Here is a 25,894-nt window from a genome sequence, read left to right as displayed (position 1 = left end):
GGTTTGACGTTTACCTACAAAAAACTCTCCCAGTTCTGATGGGAGCAAGAGAACAATCCCTGTCCCTAGGGGATTTCCACCAAACACTGCCATTGGGACTTAGATGAAAATCCCAGAAGATGGCTGTTCATTCTTCTGAACCAAGAGAGCAACTCCAGGCTGCTCTTCAGAACAAACAGAGGATTTTAATTGCAATGAAGAAAGCTCACTGTCAAGTAGCCACACACTTAGAAGAACTATCTAAATTCAAGATTTAATACTTTGGCAAATAATGGGGTTTGGGCAAAGGTTTTGTTTGCATTTCAAACTGTAAAATGATGTAGAGTGATAAAGTACACAAAAGAGTCTGAGCTTTCTTCAGGATGCTGAGTGCACATAAACTCCTGTAACACTAAATATTTCATGAGGATCTGTCTTGTGGCTTATCACTTGTTGCCTGGAGCAAGTCAAGGCTTTGCTGAGCAGATTTCTCTGCCTATACCAAATAAACTTACATCATATCCACTGTTCCGGATGCCACGCCTCGGCCTTTCTCGAGTCACCAGCAGATCCATCTCCGTTTCCCCTGGGCTGGGACTGTTCAGGGACTGCCTGCTTCTGTACACCGAGTTCTTCAGGGGCTGCCTAGAAAACACCAAACAAGAAAATGGTAAAATGAAAAAAGAAAAAATAACAACAGACAGTGATTGACAATACTCACCTTTATTCTAAAATGATGACGTCCATAAAAATATCACTTTGTTACAGGATATTCTTTCTATATACATGAAGTGCTAGAAATCAGTAACCTTTTTAAGAGATGATTAATTGCTTTTTACAGTTTAAGGAAAATAAAAGTTATGTTAAAGACATGGACATTGTATGTGGGAGCTTGTCAGATGAAATATGTCCCAAGAAGATATCAGGACCCTTTTAACTTCAGCTGATAAGATTCAAACTCATTAAAAAAAAAAAAAACATATTAAAAAATAACAAGCTCTCCCACACACACAGATGGGGAGCAGAGATTTTGGTTGCTGATCCTGAGCACTGAGAGAGAAGCAGGAAAAAGCTCCACTGAAACAAACCCCCAGCACAGGGAAGGGGAAGAGACACAGCAGTGGGAGGAAACTGTTGCAAGATGCTGGTTTTAAATAGCCAGTTTGGTAACTGGCCACAGCTTTCTCAGAGAGCTGTCCTTCCTGACATTCAGCTGCTTCACTGGGACAAAATGCTGCTCATCTCTGGGCACTGAGCTTCCACTCCTGGGTGCTCCAAGCCAAGGGGAAGCAAATGCAATAGAAAGGGAGAATAAAACTAAATATCCAAAATACCCAGTAATCTCTCCAACAAAACCATTTCTGCCCTTGTTGCTGGTTATACAAAAACAAATGCAGCATCCCTCTGTGAAATACAGAGCATATCTGTACATATCTGCAGGAGGGTTTGCCAAATGGTACAGGAACTTTATGCTTCATCAAGCTGTATCTTTTAAGAAGGCTACTTCTACACCAGCCAAGTTTGTGAGTTGTTCTCATGCTGTGTCTGGCCATTACTCATTTTGCTGCACACTCCAGAGGAGCACTGCTCCTGAAGTAGATCAGTAACACATGAAATAATGGCATGCCAGCTTCATTTATTAACACAGTAATTACACTGCTAGAGCCTGATACAAAGTTATCTTTGCCTAGCCATGCTATTTTTCTGCCTTGTGCAATTACTCCATTCAGAATATTAAAATTAGATCAGGTCATCTAACATGTTTCTGTGCTGCTTATTTCGCACAGAGGACCTGCCAATGCTCATAGTGAAGTAAGACAAGTTGCACTATTATGTCTGAAGTCAGACTTTCAAGTCACTCCATGGTTTAACATCTCAAGAACCATCAATGAAATGAACAGACAAGACAGTCCAAATTAATTCACTGATAAATAATTCTTCAGTTATTCCAGATCTTGTTAACAGCACTTTTTGCCTTGACAGATTAGAGCAGCAGAAACTGGTTTGCAGAAATCCAAAAAGTAGGACATTTACATGATCAGACAGGATAAAAGGTAGGACAAAAAAACCCAATTTCACGCTTCTGATTAAATAAATTACTCAGGCGTGTACTTAGTTCTATGACAACTTTCCAAAACTTCTGTGTGACCCTTGATCACAAATCACCATGCTCCTGTTTCAAAGTCCAAAATGCACTGCCAAAGCAGAAGGCAAGCAGAGCTTTTGGAATAGGTTTCCCCTAGAAAAATAATATTGAGTAAATTCTTTCTTCCTATATAGTCTTTCTCTGACTATACCATTGGAATTAACAGAATACAGGGTTATGCACAGGGTAATCAGATCTGACAATCTCCATCTTCTTACATCAAAGGTCTCCAAAATTTCATATGTTTTACAATAGGTCCATAAATACTTAGTTGAGGCAATTGTGATATATTTTCTAAGGGATTCAAATATACAGCTCTGTAAAATGTGCAGATTCTTGACCTGATTGCAAACTATTAAAAAAAAATCCAAGAATAGTGCATTTCATCAGTAGGCTCTTAAAAATTACCTTGAGATTGCCAATTATCTCATTTAAGAGAGTTTTACTAATGAGAAAGGAGGTATGAACAGGAACAACTGGCATTCAAATGGGTTAGGAAGTGCCTTCTGGGAACACAGCTGGAATGTTTTAAAACATGAGGATTATGGTACTGATGACTGAAAGGTACCTAGAGCACAAAGCTCTGTTCTGGAAAAAAAATCAAATCATTTAGCAGCAATGCTTTGTAAATCAATTTTTAATACAATTTAAAATTAATTCAAAATATAAAGGTAATCTTAAGTAATCAACTGTGTCCCTATTTTCTGATATGTTTTGGAAGTGCTGTAACAATGTGACTTAAGTTAGAGGAATATATATAAAACAGAAAAGAGTAGAATAGACCTTTCCCCTAGAAACTTTGAAATCTTTACCTTAGTTTTTAGTGATATCATTTTAAAAATTACAATTTTTTCAAGTTTTAATTGCTGTAACAATGATTCAAACCAGAAAAGGATAGAAATAATTTTTTTCAATTATATGCTTACCCAGATTGCTTTTAAAGCAATTTTATCTCATTACAGAAATGCAATTGTATTGATTCATTTATCAATAACCAAACCCCACACCACCTTGTGGTATTTTTCAAGGTTTTCCTCCAGCAGTGTGATATTTTAGCCATCTTATTTTTGTTAGAAAACTAAGGACAATAATTTTCATACCAAATTCAGTTCCAAGTCTTAGTGTGGAAATTTTAGCACAGAATTCAGAACTGGTGTGTTTGTAAACATCTGCAGCATCTGTAAAGTTCATTAAGTGTTCTGTATCTTCACAGAAAGTGCATCAGAAGTGATTCTCTCTCCTCATGTGGGGATACAGGTCATATATTTAACCAGTCCAGCAGCCAGTTTCATGGTGTAGCTGGAATCATTGGAATCATTCCTCTACAGGAGTTTACCCCCTCTCAGCAGTTTCTGTCATTCCAGGGATCCCTGGCTGAAATAAGCTGTGGCAAATTTACACAACACACAGGAAAAAATGTATGGGATCTTCCCACACACTGGCACGTGAACAAACATCAGTGTATTTAACAAAAAGCACGTGTATTTAACAAAAAACTTTAAAGCTTCACTTTAAAGTTCTAAACACTCCTGTGAGCCATGTGACACATGATTAGCATCCAAATTAATGCCTCAATCAGTCACAGCTACACCAATGTGCTGAGGAGACTTTCCAGCTTCCTGGACTAAATGCATTCTTCAACAGAGGTTCCCAGTGCTCTGTCTGTACCTCCTGGACAGAGTGTGCAGAGCAGGGCTCCCATGTAAGGACAAGCTCCATTTTTTACCCTCTCAGTGCACAATAAATTGGAAAGCTGCACAAGGAATGGTGCCCCAGGACATCCAATATAACATACAGCTGAGTCAGCCTTTTCTCCTCAGTGACCTCTGCAGCCCTGGCAAACAGCTCTTCCAGGGCAGTATCCCTCAGCCACTGAACTCTAGACCTACAGAAACACATCTGATCTCAGCTTTTGCCCATAATCTGAGGCAACAGTGGTTTTGTAATTCCCACTACAGTCTTTTTCATGCCTGTGCCTCGAGGGTAATTGCTGCAGCTGCACTGTGTGCAATGCCTGTGTCACCAGTAATGCTCTGATTGCAGTCCATTCATGCTCATAGGAAAATTCTGGTCCGAGCTTTCCAGGAGATGGGATGCAAGATTGCACCTCCAGGCGTGAGGGCCATTTCTAGGGGAAAGGTGCTTCAGTATCTCTTTTTCTCTCATGGATCAACTGATCTTAGTCCCTGATTACAGAAAGAGCCAGAGCCCTCCTGTGCAAGGTGTAATGGCAAACACACCTTCTTACCATCCCTCACGCCTCCAGAACTTAAAAGCAAGAGGAATCTGCACACTGTGCCATTCCTGGGGTAGGACTGGTGTGATCTCCTCTTTCCAACGTGCCAGTTTGTGTTTCAGAGAGCACCAGCAACAGAGCACCCACTCACGGCAGCAGCTCAGGCACAAGCAGCACCTGCGCTCCCCCCTCATTTCTAAAATGGGCTTTTGAATGCTACTGCTATGCCATCCTCAGGAGACAGTCAAGTGTTAATCAAACATTGGCAATGTTATACAACATGCCAGCTTCACGTGACAGATGAGCAAATTATGAATTTCTCTGTTAAAGGCACAGGAAGATCACCAATAACAGGCACACAGATACTATCACTGCAGGACTTACAGGGACAATGCACTGGTTCAGCTATCTCATGCCCTCTGCAATAGTTATATTCAGATTAAAGTAATGACAAAATAGTAACACCACTGTATTTTGAAAAAGAACCAATTCAGATGCTAACTTCCTGCCTAAAGTCTGCTCTGAGTACCACCAATAACATTACTACCACTTTTTCTGTTTACTTTTGAGAATGACTCACAAGAACTTGCAACAGTCCCTTACCTTATTTTTTCTTTCCATTCGTTTGTTTTTATCCACACTGCAGTTTTACCAGAGAACATGTTTTCCATGGGCTGTATGAATTTTCTTCATAAAGCAGAAGGGGCCAGTGACCAGATACAACACCTGGCTCATTAAAATGGCCCCCTTGACTCCCAGGACATCAACTCTCCTCCCCAATGAAGAACTGCAAATAAAAAGTCTCACCTGTTCTTAGGCTCAGCAAATGGAGACGAGACATCTGCATCTGGATCTAAAATGTGGTCAAGTTCTTTCTGGTTTTTCTCATACATCCTTTTTCTGTCTGTCAGCGCCTTGCTATTATCAACCTGTGGGAAATCATAGTACCCTTTCCTCTTGGCTTTCAGGCGCAGCTTGTTGCGGTAGTGCTCTATATCAGACTTCTGCTTCAAAGCCTTGTTCACCTAAAAGGCAAGAAGATGTTTCAGGGGCTGCTGGTGGGCTGGCTACCTCCAAAGGATCTCGTCAGCGCGTGTTTGATGCGCCGCGTGTGTCATCCCTCTGTAGCACACCGTGCCATCTGCAAGCAGCGAGGAACTGCAAGTGAACAGAGTCGCTGCATTTTTATGGCTTGGCAGATGGTTAAATAATTTTAGCCTAAAAAAACTGTGTACCATTACAACAGTGACTCAGAGACACCCACTGAGGAAAAACACGAGTGGTGTCAGCCAACCACCGTGACCCAGCGCTGCACATGCTTCGGGGCACAGCTCACCTGTGTAAACTCTGCTGGGGTACAGACATCCCCCCTGACTACACAAAACCTGAAATAAGTCACCACTGATGGCCGGGGAAGGACTCCAGTGAAATGTCATCAAATGTCTATTTTGTTTATACACTTTCTGACAGGCTCCTGTGTGGTGGTGTTCACAGGGGTCTTAGGATGAGGGAAGAGATGAGAATGTTGACTCCATGTTTCAGAAGGCTTGATTTATTATTTTATTATATATATTATATTGAAACTATACTAAAAGAATAGAAGAAAGGATTTCATCAGAAGGCTAGCTAAGAATAGAAAAGGAATGATAACAAAGGTTTGTGACTGACTGAGACAGTCCAGACAGCTGGACTGTGATTGGCCATTAATTAGAAACGACTAACATAAACCAATCACAGATCAACCTGTTGTATTCCACAGCAGCAGATAATTATTGCATTTTGTTCTTGAGGCTTCTCAGCTTCTTAAGAGAAAAAATCTTAAAGAAAAGATTTTTCATAAAACGTCTGTGACACTCGTGTCAGAGAGGAACTTTTAAAAAAGGGGTGTTTGGTCCATCCTCGTACAGCTTAGTCCCATGGTTTCTCTTAAGTATCAAAAGAACTTCCCTCCTGCTTCAAACTGCAAGTTACTTGGAAATCAGGGATTTACTTCATCTTCCAGAGTCAAATTCCACAGTCTCCTCAAACTACAGGAAGTGTGTGTGTAAGGGGGCACACAGCACCAGCAGTGTCATCCTGCTGCCTTACAGAAAAGAGATGCTGAATGCTAAATAAGCCTTTCTCCAAGTTTGGAAGCCACATGGCACATCAGGACTTAAAATGCAAGTATGAAATAGAGCACAACAGGCTGCAATAATCCAGGCCCACATGGGACCACTGTCTTTTACAGTGTCCCTGGCAGCAGCCCTTCCTGCTGCTTTTAAACTGTTTTTAGCTGTTTAAATGGCTGTTGCAATGCGACTTTGTAAACAAGGCGCCTCTGTGGCTTGTTCCCATCATGTTCAACAACTTCATAAAAGCCTCAGTCCTTTGTAAATGGACTGGTCTTGATTAAATCTACATCAAAACATGAGTATAAGTATTGCAGTCAAAGCATGTTTTTGGCCAGCATCTGGAGCAGACAGTTGTGCCATCCCATTTTTTTCCTTCAAACAACTGCACCCTCTGTGCACAGGCTGGAGTGCAGAGCAAGGAGGGTCCCACTGCCCCCCTTCTCACTCTGATTGAGATGTAGTGCTCAGACAGAAAGATCAGCCTGGCACCCAGATGATCTATGCATATTTTCATACCCAACTACAGAATTCACATAGGAAAAGATGTTATTCTGCTGCCTTCATTACTCATTTTTTTAAATAGGAGAGAGGGACACTGGGAGGGTAGGAATATAGAAAATCACCTCTTCCAAGGTCGCAGGCATTCACAGGTGCATTGTGAAAGAACAGATCTTAAATTCTCAGGTCTGTGCACTCACAGTGCTAATGGAACTTTATGTAGCGTAAAGGTGAGAAGCTCCTAGCAGCCCTCAACTCTAACAGGCTTAAGATCCTTCCACTTGTGGCTGTAGCCAAGGAAACACCTGGAGACACTTCTCAGGCAGTCCTTACCTCCCCATTGGTGATGGCAGACTCCTGGCTCCTCTCTGAAGCAGCATGGACAGCAGGGAGGGCCACGGGTTTGATGGCGATGAGCTGCACCGAGCCCGAGGAGGTGTCAAAGGGGTCCACGGCAGATTTGGCAACATTATCAAAGAGAATCCCTCCTTCCTCTTCATCACTCACGGCCACTAGAGCACATCAAACTCACTCAGCACAAAGGCACAGACATTTCTGCTGCCTGCTCGAGGGGAAATTCAGCAAGCACACGCTTTGGGTTAATGATGTGCTCAGTGCACTCAAGGTGCAGGCCTGGGAGACCTTTACACCAGGGGAAAACATCCCATTAGAGCACAGGAAATATAATGGATTCAAAGGATTGTCTGTCCCTTCCCCAAAGAAGGTTTCAATCTGTGCTAATAAGATGGGAAAAAGGAGAAGAACGACACAGGAAATGGTATGAAAATGACAGTGAAAGTTAAGGTAGATGTTTTTCTAGGTTGCACATGGAAACATACACACACAGGTGCCCACGTGCCAAGGCATCAGTAGCTACACCTGATCAAACCCAAGAGTGCAGCTTTTTTTCTGTCTTATGCTGCAAGGGCATCCTCAAAATTTGCTAAAATTAATAGGTTTCTTTATCAAAACTTATTAATGCTAAAACCACCATTTATTAAAATAAAAGCATTTTCTGCTGTGTGTTAAAAATGCTTAAGAAACTGAGGGTATCTAATCTTATGTTAATTTTTTGCTTTGCAAGCAGTACCTCAGGTGTCTGTGAAGTTGAACTGTTACAATTTCTTAAGAACCAGAAAAAGGCTTCTGTAAGTCTTTAAAATTAAATGGCATGGCAAAGCATCTTTAGTTTTAGATTTCTATATAAATTAATAACTCTCCCACATGCAATTGGGCCCTTTCTCCTCCAAATTTTCTTTGCAAACCTGCATCACTTTGTCAGCTGTTGAATCTGAAAAATCTTACCCACATTTTGAAATAAAAGAATGACAGTAAAGCATGAGCACAAATTCTACAAAGACATCCTTGCGAACATTTTTGAATAATTATGCTATTAGAGGGAAGAATGCTTGCTCCATCTCCTAGCTGACAGAAGCAGAGATCCTCTGCTAAAGAACAAAGTGGTCTGCTCTAAATTTATTTCCTCTGAAAATAAACTCTAGTTTAATATTTAATCACTGCACGAATTACAATGGACTTGTATAAACTCAGCAGTTTAGACAGCCAATGATTTTGGTAAGAAAATATTTGACAGCAGTAACATAAAACATGAACCCACTGAGTAAGCTCATTATCTCTGTCTGTGCTCAGTGTGACTGCAGTTGGCACCACTTGAGCTTTTGAGCAATAGATGGGTTAAATCACTGTGTCATTAAATACTGTCCCTGCAGCTCCACAGAAGTGTCCAAACACCATCGAGGCTTCAGAGGGTCTTGAATGGCCCTGTCCCTCCTGGGGTTGCTCAAACATTCCAGATGTGTGTGCCCTATACCTGAGGTTGCTCAAACACTCCAGATGTGTGTGCTCAGTGGAATGAGCAGCTCACAAGCCCAGCTCAGTGACAGTGACCCAGACTGCAAGGGACCACCAGGACACCACAGCAGCAGGAGCAGGGAACAAGAGGATCCTCTCCTGGCACTGACCACATGTTACACATTACAGTGACTATAAAGGTGAAGCATGGATGCTCTTCCCTGGGGGCATTTTGAAACCTGGTAGCCACAGAGAGCTCAGCTACCTGCAGATGCATGGAGTGTCCCCTCAGGCCTCGTTTCAGGAGCAGAAACCAAGAGTTTTTCTTAATGAAAGAGAATTCCTCTAGGACTCATTAAAGGAAAGGAAAATTAAGGGTGAAAAGAATCAGAAACCACAGATGACAGCAAATTCTGGTGGGGAGCACTCTCAGTATCAGCTCTCTCAAAGGTAAGCACAACTCCTGCACCTACTGCAGTTTTACTGGCATGGAAATGAAAGCCAAATGGGGCTAGAGACTGGAATTTTATTCCACCCTACCTTAGCATTTGCTTGTTTATAGTGTAAAAGTATTTTCAGGTTTTTTCCCCACTGCCCCTTTTTCACTGGTAGGTGATAAAGATAGCCTGTGATCTGCAGCCACTGGCACACTGCTGTAACAGGGCAGGGAACTGTAGCAAGCACTGGGAAATTCATCCTTTGCTCCTATCCATCCTCCGAAAGGAATTTACAGCAACCATTTATGACATGACTGAACCATAACAACCTCCAAACTTTGAAAAACAAACCAAAGGAAGTCCAGAGAAATGTTGGGGAAGTCCTGGAATGTTTGGTTTTGCTGTGTATCCCTGCCCTGGGCCAGTCCATCCATGGGTGAGCAAGTGGCCAGCACGGGAAACTTCAGGAAACTGCCCACACATTCTTTATAGTCACTCACAATAATCACCCTAGCTTGTTATAGCTGGCAACATGGTTTAAGAGTGATCTTTTACATTTCTGTTTCCAAACAGATGCATTCCAGCACTACTGTGGAGTTCTACTCCTGCCTGCACTGTGTGAGCACAGAGACTCAGAAGCTCAGCAGCAGAAAAGGGTAAAACCCAACTTAATCACTACTTAACAGCACTTTCCCACCTCTGAAATACCTCGTGCCAGATATCTCATGCCACATGATCCACTGAGATGGAATTACTCCTCCTAATCTTTCTGTGGCTGCAGCACATGTTGAAAGCACATGCTACCCAGAGCAATCATTGATGCAGGTCAAGGGTCAAGTGCCAGGTGCAGTGAGGAGCAGGGTGGCACTGGGTCCTTGAGTGTGGGGTTGTGAGGTCCCCAGGACAAGGCGAGAGATGAGAATTTGACTCCATGCTCTCAGAAGGCTGATTTATTATTTTATGATATGATATTATATTAAAAAAATGCTATACTAAAACTATACCAAAGAAAGAGAAAGGATACATCAGAAGGCTAGAAAAGAATGATAATTAAAGCTCATGATTGCCTCCTCAGAGTCCAACACAGCTGGCTGTGATTGGCCATTAATTAAAAACAACTCACATGTTTGGCTAAACAATCTCCAGACCACATTCCAGGGCAGCAAAACATGGAAAAGCTGAAGCTTCTCATCTTCCCAGGAGAAGAAATCCTAGTGAAGGGATTTTTCAGAAAATATCACAGTGACACCTGAGGAGCAGCAGCATCCCTGAAGCTCTGTCTCCACACCTCTGCAGCCATCAGAACACGAGGTCTGCCCCAGGGATGCTGTCCTCCCATTTCCAGGCAGCTCGGAGCTATTCCAGCCAGCAGTGCCAGCAGGTGGTGCTGCCCACTCGTGACCAGCTGGTCCCATGGAAAAGGGGCTCTGGGACTGCAGCTCTGAGCAGTTAAAAAACAATTAGGCAGGTGAAGTATTCTGGTTTTATCTAGTTAATAATTTAGAGTTAAAAAAAAAGAAAGTTATGCTTTCATCAGCCAAAGATTTCAATGAGGCCATGGAAGATTCCTTGTCTCCTCTCTCTTTCCCTCTACCTTATCTTTCCTCCCCTCTCCCTCATCAAAATATGCTGGAATGCAGAAAAAAAAGGACTGAAATACTTGCACTTCAAAAAAATAAATAAAAATAAGGACATTTAAATTACCTGTGAATCAGGTAACCTTCCAGCCGAACACATGAAACAAAGGTTTGTGCTGTCCTGCTCAGAAAGATTTTGGAAACCCTCAGAAAAAGAATGACATCAATAGAGAAAAACACATAAAGCCATAACTTGGGAAACACCTGCAAGAAGATGCACATGCTCTGCCTTTTCTTACATCACTCAATGAAGTACTTTTGAAGATTTATTTTAGATGAAGGGAAGGCAAACATTGTAACCATAACTACAGTATCTATCTGCAGTTTGACAAAGAGCAAGCAGTGTCACCTATCTAAAAAAGCTCCCTAGGAAAAAGCCCAGGTATCAGTATTTCAAACAGAAATGCTGACTCCTGAATATGATTTAATAATGGGGAACTAGTTTTCATTTTAGAGAAAATCTCTATATAAAGGAAAAAAAATAGACTTTTTTCCTATATCATCCAAGTTATTCCATTGGTCAGATAAATATCTCCAGAAAGACACAAAGAGAAGCTTAAGCAATTAAAAAAATCTGTTTCTGAAGGAGTTTATAGGCCTATAAGTAAAATACAACTTTGCCAACATTAGCATCTGAACCTATATGGACAGAAATACCCATCTGTAAGATATATCAGTGTAACAGAAAACACACTTGTGTACACACACACCCTTCCACAATTACACCCAGCTCTGAGACACTGCAATGCTAAACCTCCCAGAAACAGCACAAATATTGTATTTTCAGAAGCAGACAGCTTACAGACTAATGGAAGCAGCTCATGATTCCTCCTGGACAGTATTTCCTTGGGTGTAAATTCTCCTAAATGCTTGGTGATGTGCCTGAAGTGTTGCAGTCATGGCTTTGCCTGGGATCCTGAAGCAGGAGGCACCTGAGCAGGTCATTGGAGATCTCCAAAGTGGTATTTGCAGGTTTCCAATGAAACTGTGTACACAGGGTGAGTATTTGTCCCTTAGCTGCTTGTTTGGTTCCCTTTTTGTGAAGGTTTACTGTTCTTATAAGGAGGGATCTCTCTCTCTCTCTCTTTGATTATGTCTTCTCCAACCACATCTGCCTCATCTTTCTAAACATCAAAGTCTTTCCAAAAAAGACCACATATTTCATAATGCTTCCAGTGAATCCACCAGCCCCTTTTCTTGGCTGACACTTCTGTAATAAGTAGGTATGTTCACTAATTAAAAGAAAATTATTTAACTGACAAGGATGGTGAACACACAAGGACAGGGAAGACATGAGAGCCTACAACAGAAGCTTCTTCAAGGAAATGGTGCTGCAGAAGTTTTAAAAACCTTTGCAACAATAATTTTCTGTTTGCACAATAAAACTGTACATTTGTCTTCTTCACTGCTGACATATAAGTGAAAAATCCCAGCCATCCAGACTGCCAGTGGGCCTGATGGCATGAGCATCTACATGCTCTTTACACTGCTGCTTGGACGAAAACTCCTGTCAGACTCCATTAGTGGCAGAGCCAAAGTCATCTAGAGGGGAAAGCAAACGTGAATGAAGAAATATTTAACTGTGTGACCACTTGCAGATCCCAGATCCCTCAGAGATCTGCTGCAACAGGCACCTTAGCAACACAGCATGCAGTATTTTCTTGCCATGAAAACAGCAACCAAAAAGGGTCAAAAAAAAAAAAAAAGAAATTACATTGAGTAAGTCTGAAGAAAAAAAAGGGTTGACAGTCACCAGCAGGATGCTAGCAGAGTCACAGTGCTCTCACTATTTAAAGCAAATAAACAACAAAACCAAGGGCAGTGGAAGAAATGGAAATGGTAAGGGGAAGAATTAGTCTGTGTCACACAAGCTGAAATCTTGGGAGAAAAGGGAATCAATGTGTAAAGCTTCTGGGAGGTTCAATAGCAACTGGTGCCAACACACAGGATTACAGCTGAACAGGTGGATTTTGTTTATTCTTTGAGGTTTTTTCCCCTTTCTGGTTAAATGTAGTAAATTACTCCAAAAAGCCTAGGAGTTTCCCGTGAGGAGGTGAAGAGTAGGATGAAATCCCCAAATTAAAACCCATCTGGGGGCAAATGAAAATAATGCTTCAGGATGGGGGAATGTAGGATGAAAAGAGTAGGTTCCTTTCTCCACACCACAAATTCTTCCCAGCACTCTGATTTTTCAGCCTTTCAAAGACACAGGCATCATGGAGAGGAATCATCTCCCTCCAAATCTGCACAGCTGCTCCAATGCAGGGCTCCTTTCTGACTGGATCTTACCTCCAGTGATCTGTCCCAGTTGGCCATGACCCTCTGGCAGCAGCCCCTTCCATTCTGATTTGTACTTCACTCAGCACAAAAAAGGCAGAAGAAGGGTGGTGGGTGTTTGTTAGGATCCACCAGCTCCCCCAGCTAACTCTGTGTCCAAGCTGCCACCAGACAACATTGCTGTTGCCATATTTCCCTTTATTTTGAATCACCATAGACAACTGCTCAGAAATTCAGAAAAACAGGCTCTGATGCTGAGCTGCCACATCAGACAGAGTGAAAACTAGTGGCCTACGCTTCTGTAGAATAAAGGAGGCAATGTATCATAGCTTGGCTGAGTTACATCCAAAAATCCCTTTGATTTTAGCTAAACCAATAACACAATTTTTTTCCCCCTGCTACTTTGCTCCTGTAGACAGCTCTTGCCTTGACAAAAGGAATTATAGTCTTAGAGACTGATATTTTAAAAAGGAGTGAGGCCCTTGACTGAATGACTTCTGAAATGTTCTGTTTTCAAAGACATTGTCCAAATCATTGGAAAATGAGAAATTGGTCCAGCTGGGGAAGGTTTCTTACACAAAGAAGTTTGACTCTTGAGGAATGCCTGTGGTGGTGATGTTTAAGTATAAACCTGAGCTCAACTACACAAGTTCTTAACTCAACTTCACAAGTTCCCCACAAGTTGGGGAGTCACATGCTTCATTAAGAATTGATAGCAAATCAAAACTTTTGCTTTTCTCTAAAAAAAGAAACAAACACTCACACTCTTCCAAAGGTGTTAATGGGAAGGTTGCAAGATCAAGCACTTAAAGGTTGAAAAACAACCTACATCAATTTAATTGGCTTCATTTAGTGAGGAGCTGCTGAAAGGAAAGGTTGCAAGGTGGGCTGCTTTAGCTCTCTAGGTCTGAGTGGGTTCAGCCATTTGCTTCTCCCTGGATGGTGTTTGGCCTGATAAATGATGGGCAGAACTGCTAATATCCTGTTCTTCTCTTCCACATTCTCTCACAAACCCACCTCAGAAACTGCCAGTACCTCTGTTGGCTGATTCATCTGTATTACAGTCCTCTAACATACATAACTAGGCACTTTAAAAAAATGTTTGGGTTTTTTTTTAATTACCTAAAGTAAATGAATGTAGAACTCATTAACTTTTAGAAAGAAAACTTCCTATTAATATAATAATAAGTGTTATTCAAGAAAAAAACATGCCATTATCTTACAAAATCTTATCACTGCTTGATTCAAGTAGTTATTTTGTGTTTTCTGTAGAAATAATGCTCAGCTGAAGAGTTCTCCTGATCCTCCAAAGCATCAAGTCCTGAAGCAAAGCCTGTCAGTCCGTGCTGGTTTCACATTGTTCACTCACAGCTCTGACACACTCCATGTGGAGTCAATTTTGATACAAGCCATATAGAATTTAAATACTGAGGTAACATCCAGTGCTGTCATTCCTCCCTGCAACTAAATGTCAGCAAGAAATAGAATCTAAAATTGGTCTGTAACTATGGCAACTAATGAGCCATTCTGACTTGGAGTCCCCAAATCCAACATGTGACCATCAAGGGATTCATTCCAGTTTGAAGATGCTGCTTCTCAGAGAAGAAAATCTGCTGCTGCTTGTGCCAACATTTGTGTGAGAGCCACCAGCCAGGCTGGAGAGCTGGAGCAGGCTCAGACAAACAACTGGGAGAAAAGCAGCTTCTTTCTGAAACTGGAAGGAAGAACAGACACCACCTTCTGTGGATGCCAAACACTCTGGGTCAAGGTAAAACCCCACAGAAAGCACAAACTGTCCAAGCTGACGATGATGTTCATAATCACAGCACAGGGGAACCAAGGGCAGGCTCTGTGATGAGAACTAATGGGTGCCTTGAGGCTTTGGATTTTAATTTCAATTTCAGTAGGCATTTGGGATCACACAGCTCCAAACTAAACTCCATTAATTCTGACAAGGGGAGGTCATTTCATCTGCCATGACCACATCCTCCTTCTCAGAAGCTGTTTTGAAAGAGTTAAGGAAGCTCTCCTAAACATACATTAAAGGATATGCCTATAGCTAAAAAGTTCTCTCTTTACCAGGGAGCAAGGTATTTATTCCCTTTCATATCTCTGCCAGGTGACCCTTTTTAGTGCCATGGCAGTCAAGTGAAGAGAGTTCTACCAGAAGGAGCTGAAGTCTCTACCAGGAGGGCAGATGAGGTGTCTCATGCACAGGTTTCTCCTAAATTTTAAGGAAATTAAGATTTAAAATCTTAAGGGGTCACTATTTCCTTCCATTACATTCAGAGGTTTATTTAGGTAGCATGTGTATGTTCTAGAAATGCACTACAGCCCAGATCAGAAGAAAGTATGTTAGGTGCTGGTCAATTCTTAAAAACAAACAAACAAACAAAACTGAGTTCTTACCAATTTTCTTTGAAGATGTAAAACCTAACAAAACACAAAATACCTACACTAAAATATTTTGTCTACCCATGTAAACAGCACTTAGCATTGGTTTGAATATTGGCTTTCCTGGGTGGGTAAGAAAAAAGACATCATAAATTACAGCTTTTAACTGTGGGAAACACAAATGTTGTTGTCTTGTAAAATGAGCTACATTTCATACAGTGACAAAATAATTAACCCCTTTGAAACTTAGAACCTGTTAGCCAGTTTTCTATTCATAAGGAAAACATAGCTATGGGAATAAAGCTATAACTCGAGAAAAATAAGCAAAGAGAAGAAAAGCAAGAAAGAAATGGGATTGGGTACTTCTCTCATCCATCATGGATCATCACTGATCCATCTGGAGGCACAAGGTCACCACCATCAACTAAGATCTTGTAAGAAACATCCAGTGTGACATCCCAGGTGCATTCAGGAAAAGCTGACAGTAAATGTTAATGACAAACAGGTGTGCCATGGATGTGAGGAAAGACAAAGCTCCGGATGTTTCACACTTTCTCAAATTAATTTTTATCTAATTAATTCATCAGATCTGGGCCAGCTTAGCAGCAGTAGCAGAGAAAATTAATATCTTAGGGAACTACAAAAAAAAAATCTGTAAACCCTACTAGGAAGCATCATGTCTTCATTAGCTTACTGGTATTCCAATAATAAAAAAAAAAGCTAGAAAACTTGCAAAGAGCAAGCACCACGATGTTTCATGGGATCTGGAGAAACAGTTAAAGCAGTGAAGGGAAAGGAGAAAACCCAACAAACGAGCCACACACAGAATGCCCAGGGACTGCTGAGGGTACAAGAAACTGGTTTCAAGTGGTGCCTGCGTGGGTGTGGCAGAGGGAGTGAGCACAACGAACCCTTCTCACCGTTCCTTTTCCTCCCCTCGTCTTTTGCCGCTTTCTGCGGTGCCATCACTTTCTGCAGGGAGCTCCGGCCGGAGCTGGGCTTTCCCGACCCATTGCTGAGGATGGAGCCGTTCTGGCTCGGGGAGCGGCTGCAAGTAACCATAGCAACAAGGCAGGACGTGAGTTCTCCCTCCTCAACCTCGTTTCAAGGTTATTTCATTCGCGCGGTTTGCATCACTGAGTTTTCAGCTCTGATTTGGTACCAAAAGGAGACAGAATAGAAACAGCACACAGCAACACGGTAAAGGTAGGGGTGAGCACGACTTTCCCAATTAGTTCAGGGCTGATGGGCATCTTGGTGGCTTGGAATGCAACTGCTCCTCATGCATAAGCCCCACAATGATAAAAGCGGCACCACCGAGGACAAAAAGTCCCGTTGTCAATTCAGGGTCGTTAACCCAGACAAAATAAAGTAGACCTTTGTTTTAGGATGCATGGCTAAATCGATTCCTTTATTATTCAGCCTGCATTTACAGTCAGCTGTTGTCAGCCACAATGCAAAGTACACTCACTCACTTTGTACATAGGCACACACAATGTGATAAGAAATTTCTCCTTTTCTCCTTTTGGCACACACCCTGGTTTAACCAGCACCCTCATTGGCTTAAACCCCTAAGAAAATGCTTGTTTTAATCAGCAATTGCACATCCTTGTCCTGAAACTGCTCCCTGCCCAGGATGAGGAGGGAGGGCAGGGCAGAACCGCTGTGCATTCAGTCCCAGTGAGGAGCAGAGACAGAAATGAGCAGCAGGCTCTGGGCTGTGCTGGGAGTGAGCTCCCATCACAGCTCCTCTGCTTTTTGGGGTGGACAAGTCGCTCAAATCCTAACGCACAAGTTGGCAAAAGCAGGCCACCAGTAAATAAAAGCACATTTGGTGCTGGTCAGCACCCAGACACAGTCACTTTGGATTTCACATGTGCAACTGCCACAAAGGGAATGAAAACTCTCCACAGGACCTGTGTAGTTGTTCACAAATCTATCTGCAATCTACCACTGAGATGTCATGGGCAGTGACAGGGTGATGTAAAGAGGTTACATTAGAGGAAAAAAATGGGCCTAGGCACAGAGGCTTCCATTTACAGAGGAAAAGAATAAAATCAAATTCTATTGCTGTCACAATGGTTTTATAACCAGAAAACGGTACTAAAACAAAACAAATGTCAAAACCATCCTGTAAATCATTGCCAATACTGTATCATCAGCTTGAAACATTCATTTACCTCCAGGTCTGGCCACCCTGCCTGGTGTAAGTAGAAAGCATTGACTGTGGTCAGAAGAGCAAGGGACAAATATGAAAAAAGCAATTCTTGGGGATTCCCTTTTGAAGATAGCCTAAGTGGAAATATGTATAATTTGAGACAGGCTTTTTCCAGCTACAGGACTCTAGGAGAATTCAGCATGCAACCCCACTCAGTCCAGCCTGAGGGTTTCCTTTGGAAATTCTATTGAAAATAAAAATTCTTGAGAAGCAGGATTCCTCCCTATACACCTGTCTGTCACTGCTAAATGGATAATCCCAGCCCAGTAAAAAAGATCCATCCAGGGACAGACCAACACCTGAAGAAAATCTGCTCAACTTGGGAACACAGAAAAAAAGTGAGCATGGATAGCTTACACAATGATTTCTGTGGTTACACTAATCCAAATATTCATCCTTTTTAAGTGGTCCTCAGATTATTAACTGAGAAGTTTCTGTCAGTGGTGATAGCAGAGATACTTTGATCAGTTACCAGCCACTTCATGGCTGTCTGGTTTGAATTGACCTTTCCAGGCTGTAAAGTACCCTGAATGAAAGAGCAAATACATAAAGGGCAAGAAATATTTCTTCATCTTCAACAACCATTAAATTCAATTTCCAGATACAGCTCCTGGGAATCAAAAATACTGAAATTCTACATGTTCTTACTTACTCAAGTAATCACCCTGAAGGAGGGAAAACTAACTCTTAGTTATTTGCTTAGAAGGGCACCAAGGTTCAGCACATTTTATAATGAGAATAACTTTCTTGGATCAAGTTTGCTTATCAGCATTTGTTTAAAATGGTGCAGATTAAGTGGGGGATTTCTGCACTCACTCAAAGGACTGAGTGAAGTGTTTAATCACTTTGGTTAGAGGATTAATTAACAGGGCTAGTTTACTTTTTTTTGTGTGTGAATTTACACATGGCTTTGGAGAGGCTTCAAAACATTTTAAAGCACAATTCCTGCAAAGACTTGACCTGCCCAGCACCAGCAACCACTGTGGGTGTCACGGTCATCTTCCAGTTGTCATTTCTTCAAAGGATGGAAGGCTTTGAAAAGGGCAGGTGCTGTTTGGTCCACATAGACCTAACCCTCATATTGCAATAACTTGGAGCCTGAACAACACCTCACTGGCATTAAATGACAGAACAACAGTTTACATCCAATTGCAGCTGGCTAGCTCCTCTCTGCTGGTACACCCTACAGACAGCCCTTCTCACAATTCCAGGTGATTTACTGCACAGCCAAAGGAACAAGATAAACCAGGATCCTTCTGTCTGTTTTTCTGCAGGGAAACCTCAGCTGATGACCACTGGGGATTATCTACCCACCCCTGCTATCTCCCAGCCCCACACCATGCTGGCTGACACCTTCCCCTTTCAGCATGTTCCTGTCACAGTGTGCAGCAACACTGCACTGAGTATTCCAAGCTTTCCCACTATTCCAAAGGGGGAAATATTGGCCAAGATGAGGTGACTCAGCTAGGAAGGCTTGGTTTTCTCTAGAATTTCTCTGCATTAGTCAGTTGCTTTTCTTGTATGTTATCAAATCCCTTCAAGAGGCCAGGCCCGTGGAATGCCTGTGAGCCACACAACAACAGTTACCTCTATTGAGGCTGTTTGCCTAACAGGTTTGTTTTCCTCTCTTCCCTTCAGTATCCATCCCCAGCTCCAGTCTCATTTAATGCCAAGGAGAGTGGATCAAGGAAAAACTGGCTTCAAAGCATGCAAAACAGCTGGGATAAAGGGATAATCTGTTTTCCTTGCCTGCAAGGACCAAGACAAGGAATATTCAGCTATTCTGTTGATGGGTGAGGGCAGACATGAGGTAAAACTTCCTAACAGGAAAGGCAGGAGAGAACAGATTGCTGGAGGAGGTTGTGATCATCCCACCAGTGGAAGACTTTAAAATAAGGTAGATAAAGTTGAGTTGGGGGGTGTTGGACCCTGCAGCAGAGAAGAAGAGCCATATAGCTCCCTGGGAATCTTGAATCCATGATCCTACAAGTCTAGAGAATTCATATGAAGACAGTGCAAACCTGGGACACTTCACCATAGACACTGACATTATCTAGGCTATTTTTACACTTCTGAAGTTTTGTCCTGCTGTAGATGCTTTGGATCTAGAGGTCTTCCATAATTTAGTGGGCATTTGGGGTTTCCCCTTCTGCTGGTGAAGGCATTGGGTCCAATTTTGAAGTGGCAGAGCCTGCCAGTGGAGTGACAGCAATTTACAGTGGCTGAGGGCCTGTCTTGTGGTTCCTTGAGAAATTACCAGTGCTCATGTTACATGTGTCATTTGGGCTCATCTCTGTGGAGCACCTACATGCACACAAAAGCCCTTTCACCTCCTCGGTAACAGTGCACTTGGTTTTATCTCAAATTTTACAGCAACCTTACACACCCAGCACAGAGCAGTGTCATGCCAAGGATGCGTCATGGAGAGGAGCCACCTGCCACACACAGTGCCAAACCTCTCAGCAACCAGCAGCACATATCCTATTTAACTCCTGTGTGGACAGGCACCAGCTGCCAGCCCATACCTTTTCCTTGTTTCATTGGATTTGGCAGTTTTGATGGTGCTCCCATCCTGAGTCGTCTCCCTCTCCTGGGAGGCAGGAGCATCTCTGACTGGAAGTGGAAGGATGACAGTCTCCTGAGTCACAGGTAAAACCTCGTCCTCTGCTCCCTGCTGGCCCAAGTGTTGCTTGGCATAGTCAAAGCCTTGTACTGGCTGCAAAAAAAAAAAAAAAAAAAACAGGGGAAATAAAAGAAATTTCCAGCATGTATTAGATTTATTATAAATATAAATTATTTCAAATTCCATGTAAAATTTTTTACTACTCCTTAACTTTTTTAATTACATAAGTGACAGGTAAAAATACATAGATTACAATGTGCATACCCAACAGGAAACCAATTTCTTCATGAGATCTCTATTCCACACATTTTAAACATGAATAGTTAGTATAAAATTGACCTTGGCTAACCTTTCTTACCCTGCTGTAACACCCCCAGAAATTACTTTGACAGACAGTGGGAGAACGAGGATGTGGAAGAAAAAATTAGGAGTAAAAAAAATAAAAACCTACAGAAAACTTTCTTTGACAAAACCCTTGTGCTTCCAAAGAGGGTGGGAGTAATTTATTCTCAGTCAAGCCAAAGTAAAAAAGCCACACATCAGAAAGTTTCATGGGCAACATTTTCCAGAAAATAATCTTTTTCAGATCAGTGAAATTAGATTTCCCCTGGCTTGCCAGTTGCCTACTGGGAAGGATATTACTGACTTCACTTGTTTCTCTTGGGAAGTGGCATTTCACCAGAGCCTTGCAGCAAGGCAGCTCCTGCCCAGCAGAACTAACATATGCCTTCTGGGCAAAGCAGCCAAGGAAAGGTGGATTCTCTCAATGGAAAAATTAAACATTTAGACAAAACTTGACTTTCCAAACTTCATTTTCAGTTGGAAGGAAAAGAGAATGGGAAAAAAAAAAAAAGAAAAAGAAAAAAACCCCAGCAACAACAACTAAACCAACCTGCATTATCTGTTGTGAAAAAAAAAATATGAAAAATAAATCACTCAAAGAAATTCATGACCACCTCTAGAAAATGTGTTCTTGTTACACTAATAAAAACTAACTTACCAAAAATGGGAAGGTTGGTCTTCCTGAATTAAAAAGAGTATTGACAAAATGCTAAGAAAGGACCACAAAACACTTCAAAGCTGAGAAAGTGGAGGTTTTAAACCTCACACACACTTTGGAATTAGTTCATGACTGATTACTCCAGGTTCCTGTCATGTCATCATTGAATATTGTAGTTCCAAAAGAAAATCAGCATGAGAAAAGAATTGTTATTGGCACAGAAAAAGGACAAGCACTGAAAAGCATTTTCTCTTGTTGTGTCCCTTACTAAATCTGGGCTGCAGCTCTAAATTCTGATACATTTTGCAGGTGATCTCAGTCTGAAAAGAATGGGGCTGTTTTTCACTTTTTGAAACATAAAAAATGCTTTGTCTTTGTGTGGACCTGCATGGCATTCCCAAACTCCTGCTCAGACTGAGGGTAATGGTTCCTAATATGATCCCATCCTTCAGCATTCCTCTGATAAGAAGCTTCAGCGCATTAAGGAGCGGGCTAATGCTGATAAGGGAGAGCAGACAACTCCACAAATCACCCCCATGGAACTTGCAATATATCAGAGAAATGCTAATTCACCATCACCCCTCCATGGCAAGCAGGGTATCACAAAACAGCCACCAGCAAATGAAGGAAGGGAAGCAGAAGCTGTGTGAAGGACAGTTAGGAAGAAATTCTGCACAACATCCTACATAATAATAATATTGTTAATTAAAATATTGCTTTTCAACCTCATTATAAATATTAAGTGCCAGTTAAGACACCCCTAGATATTCTGAAAAAAATTGAAAGAGTCAAATAATTTCAACTTCATCTCTTAGTAAAAAAAAAAAAAAAAAAAAAAAAAAACACACAAAAAACCCCACCTCTCCAAACAAAAAACCAAACCAAACCAGAAACTGTGGGACATGAGAATTACTAAAGAATTCTGCAGTGTCCCAGCTCAGATCTGCCACAGGAAGAAAATGAAGGATTATTTTAATCATCAGAGTTCTACTTACCACCATGTCCAGTAACAAACTGCAATAAAAGGAGAGCTGAGAAAGTCATCCTCATCAGCAGACATATTGCATTAAATAAAATTTGTTCTTGGATCCCTGCTCTGTAAAAGCCCACAGGAGCAGATGGTTCTGCCACCCCTGGAGGGAACTGGCAAGGCTAAATCACGACCAGGCAAAGCTGAAGCACTGCAAATGTAGATGTCCAATACATCCAAAGTACTGACAAGGACTGAAGGACTGAGATTCTAATATTGCTTTTGAAATAATAAATGGATAGAGAGAGACCACTAGATTACACTGCCTGGCAAAGGGCAGACTGAATACAGTTGTTTCTGGGACTCTTTTTCCTTGTAATGATTGTGAAAAAGACACTAAAGATGTTTAAAAAAATATGTCAAAAAAGGGAAGGAAAGGAGGAAGGAAGGATGTCAAAAAAGGGAAGGAAAGGAGGAAGGAAGGAAGTGAGGGAGGGAGAGAAAGAGAGAGAAAGAGAGAGAGGGAGGACGGAAGAAGGAAGAGAAAGAAGAAAGAGAGAAAGAAAAGAAAGAAAGAGAGAGGAAGGAGAGGAGGGAAGGGAAGGGAAGGGAAGGGAAGGGAAGGGAAGGGAAGGGAAGGGAAGGGAAGGGAAGGGAAGGGAAGGGAAGGGAAGGGAAGGGAAGGGAAGGGAAGGGAAGGGAAGGGAAGGGAAGGGAAGGGAAGGGAAGGGAAGGGAAGGGAAGGGAAGAGAAGAGAAGAGAAGAGAAGAGAAGAGAAGAGAAGAGAAGAGAAGAGAAGAGAAGAGAAGAGAAGAGAAGAGAAGAGAAGAGAAGAGAAGAGAAGAGAAGAGAAGAGAAGAGAAGAGAAGAGAAGAGAAGAGAAGAGAAGAGAAGAGAAGAGAAGAGAAGAGAAGAGAAGAGAAGAGAAGAGAAGAGAAGAGAAGAGAAGAGAAGAGAAAGAGAGAGAAGAGAAAAGAGAAGAGGAGAAGAGAATCAGCCCCTTCCCTCTATTGGTATACCAAGGTACAATCTGACTGACTTTTTTTTCTGTGCCCTTTATCAAACTGATAAGGCTTGTTTTCCCACGGCATGCAGCACTTGCTTGTGCTTGTGGGTCTTAGACTACAGACCTTATCTCACTTTACCTGCAAACTTATTCTTTCATGGTCTAAAAAAAAAATGAGGGGACAAATGAGATTCTAGACTTTAAAAAAGCATGCTGTGAATTAGAAAGCAAGGAAGGCAAAAGTTAACATTCATCCAGAACCGCAAAGCAAAAACAGTTGCTTAAGATAAAAACAGCATTGAAACAAAGACATTAAAATAAAATCCCATCAGAATTTCACCAATTTGAATTTATACTTCTTTCATCTTACAGCTAGAAAGAAAATTGGAAAAAATGGTATTTTTCAATCTTCCTTTTCCCTGCAACTGCATCCAGATGTCCCTGACTGCTGAGGCAATTCAGAACAGCACCACAATTCCCAGGAGAGCTCCTACAAACTACGCTGCGTACGAGAGGTCATTCTGCAAATTTCATTTATTTACCCTTCAGTCTGCCACAACACAGAAGTCACGCCTTCACTCCCAGGCTCCGGCAGCAGCCCCGCTGCTCTGCTCCGTGCCCTGATCCCCTCCCGCTGCCGCACACGGGTATTTGACGGTAAATGTGTCGTTACCCTGGGCGCTGTCCCGCCGCAGGATGCGGGGATGTGGCAGCTGCGCTCCGGCAGGACCCGCAGCCTCCATCCCTCCCTCCATCCCTCCCTCCCGCAGGACTGCAGCACCGAGCAGCTCTGCCCTGCCGGTCCCCTTGGAGCAGGGCTGCTGGAGCCAGCACACGCACCTGGCATCCCAGCAGGCAGGTGGCACATCGGATCCTCCTCTGCTCCCTACGCGGCTTGCTGGCTGCTCAAAAGGGGTCACAAAAGTGCTCCGGTGATTCTACAGCCCATCTCGGATGCACGGAGGCAAAATACCAAAACGGCTGCTTAAACTACAAATCACTCCACTGTGACTCCACTTCGAGCAGAGTCAGCATTAATCAGCAGTCTCGGGCACTTTCCTCAGCCATGAAATACAACAGACTCATTTTAAATGTGACACGGATATGTGCTCATTTGTACTCCCAAACTGCATGAAATATGGCAATTACAGTTCAAGCAATTACCACTAGACCTAACACTGGAATTAGAAAAAAACCTCTTCTTTTCAAAATTACCTTCTTTCCTTATCTTCTCAAAATATGTTTCTTAGCCTTATTTTAATTAAAGATGCTGAAATCAGGAATGACCAAACCAGTCCATTCCCAGTCCCACTGCAGGATTTATCTTCCACAGTCCATATAGCAGCATAAACTTGAAACTAGACCTGGCAGAACCTTTCTGATGGAGCCATCATTGTGAAACTAAATGGAAAGCAATTTAGCTTTCATTTAGAAATGCACCACTTTTCAGATAATTAATTAAATTAAATTTTATGGAGTCTCAAAATAAACCGGAAAGGGGAAATGCACTCTGGAAGGGGACCTTCTGCATGCCAGCTGCAATGAGAACAAACCTGCAGGAAAAGCTGGAAAACAAACCTGCAGGAAAAAGGGCTGTGGTGTGGGTGCTGGGAGCTCAGCACCAATTGTTTCATTCCAGCAATTGCAGATCCAGCTCCCATCTGATGCATTGAAGGCTGATGCAAATGTAACCTGGCTGAACAGGCTTTAACCTGAGTGCATATCTTACAGCCTGATTAAATCTGATTTCTCAGGAACAGTAAAAATCCAATTTTGTATTTCTTTTTGGAATGAAAACAATGGATTAAAATATGAAAATACTTTCAAGTTTTTCCTGTGCTATAATTTCAACCAGCAGTAGGTTGTTTTGATTTTTTTTTTACATAGCAACTTTCTTCAGCTGGTAAGCATCCCATACTGATGGGCAGTTCAAAACAATGTACAAGGTTTAGCTCATTTTTTTTTCCTTTAGCTGGGACCAAGATTACACATAAAAGCAATCAAATGGTGCATAGCATTGGCAACAACCCCTAATAAAGCATAATTTGCATTTTTAGGGGCTTCAATGGGGCATCAAATAGCACTGCAGTGATATTAATTCCTGTCTGTGTTTGTGATATTGTATGTTGCACTTTTGCAGATCTAGTCTTAACACTGGATGGATAATAGTGGATAAATAGATGAGCACACTGGAACCAAAATGGAAATGTCTTTTCTGAATCATTTTTGATACAAATGTCTGGTTTCCAACTGGCACCAGCTGCACCCATCTGCAACGAACCTAAGATAAGGAGAAAAGAGCTGTCAAATGCCTCATGCCTTCCTTCAACTCTTCTTTCAATCTACATTTTTCAGCAGAAGCAACAGAGCTGAAATCTCAATAATCCTGCTGTCTGTAGCATTAAGAAACCAAGGAAAAAATTCATCATCTCAATCCCATGCCAGCAGAGAAGAACAAAGCCAGCTAAAAGGGCAAAGGAACAGCCTGATTTACATACAGCCTCCATAGGCTAAAAACTCCTATCTTTGGGTGGACCTGATCAAGAG

At 42.0% G+C, this 25,894-nt stretch overlaps 1 protein-coding gene across 5 annotated transcripts in view; it reads right to left on the bottom strand.

The window, feature by feature from the left end:
- KIAA1549L (KIAA1549 like) overlaps window positions 1-25,894 on the bottom strand; it is a 131,668-nt gene that overhangs the window by 24,829 nt on the left and 80,945 nt on the right. For 4 of the 5 annotated variants that reach the window (XM_077179547.1, XM_077179544.1, XM_077179546.1 and 1 more), the window contains exons 12-16: window positions 20,274-20,464; window positions 16,442-16,578; window positions 7,307-7,485; window positions 5,169-5,386; window positions 495-624 (exon numbers count right to left, since the gene is read on the bottom strand). In XM_077179547.1, coding sequence (XP_077035662.1) covers window positions 495-624; window positions 5,169-5,386; window positions 7,307-7,485; window positions 16,442-16,578; window positions 20,274-20,464 — 855 coding nt within the window. The remainder of the gene's footprint in view (window positions 1-494; window positions 625-5,168; window positions 5,387-7,306; window positions 7,486-16,441; window positions 16,579-20,273; window positions 20,465-25,894) is intronic. The other variant, XM_077179545.1, reaches the window with a different exon arrangement.

Source organism: Agelaius phoeniceus, chromosome 6, assembly GCF_051311805.1.
Source record: "Agelaius phoeniceus isolate bAgePho1 chromosome 6, bAgePho1.hap1, whole genome shotgun sequence".
Taxonomy (NCBI): Eukaryota; Metazoa; Chordata; class Aves; order Passeriformes; family Icteridae; genus Agelaius; species Agelaius phoeniceus.
This window is presented reverse-complemented; position numbering and strand designations above follow the sequence as displayed.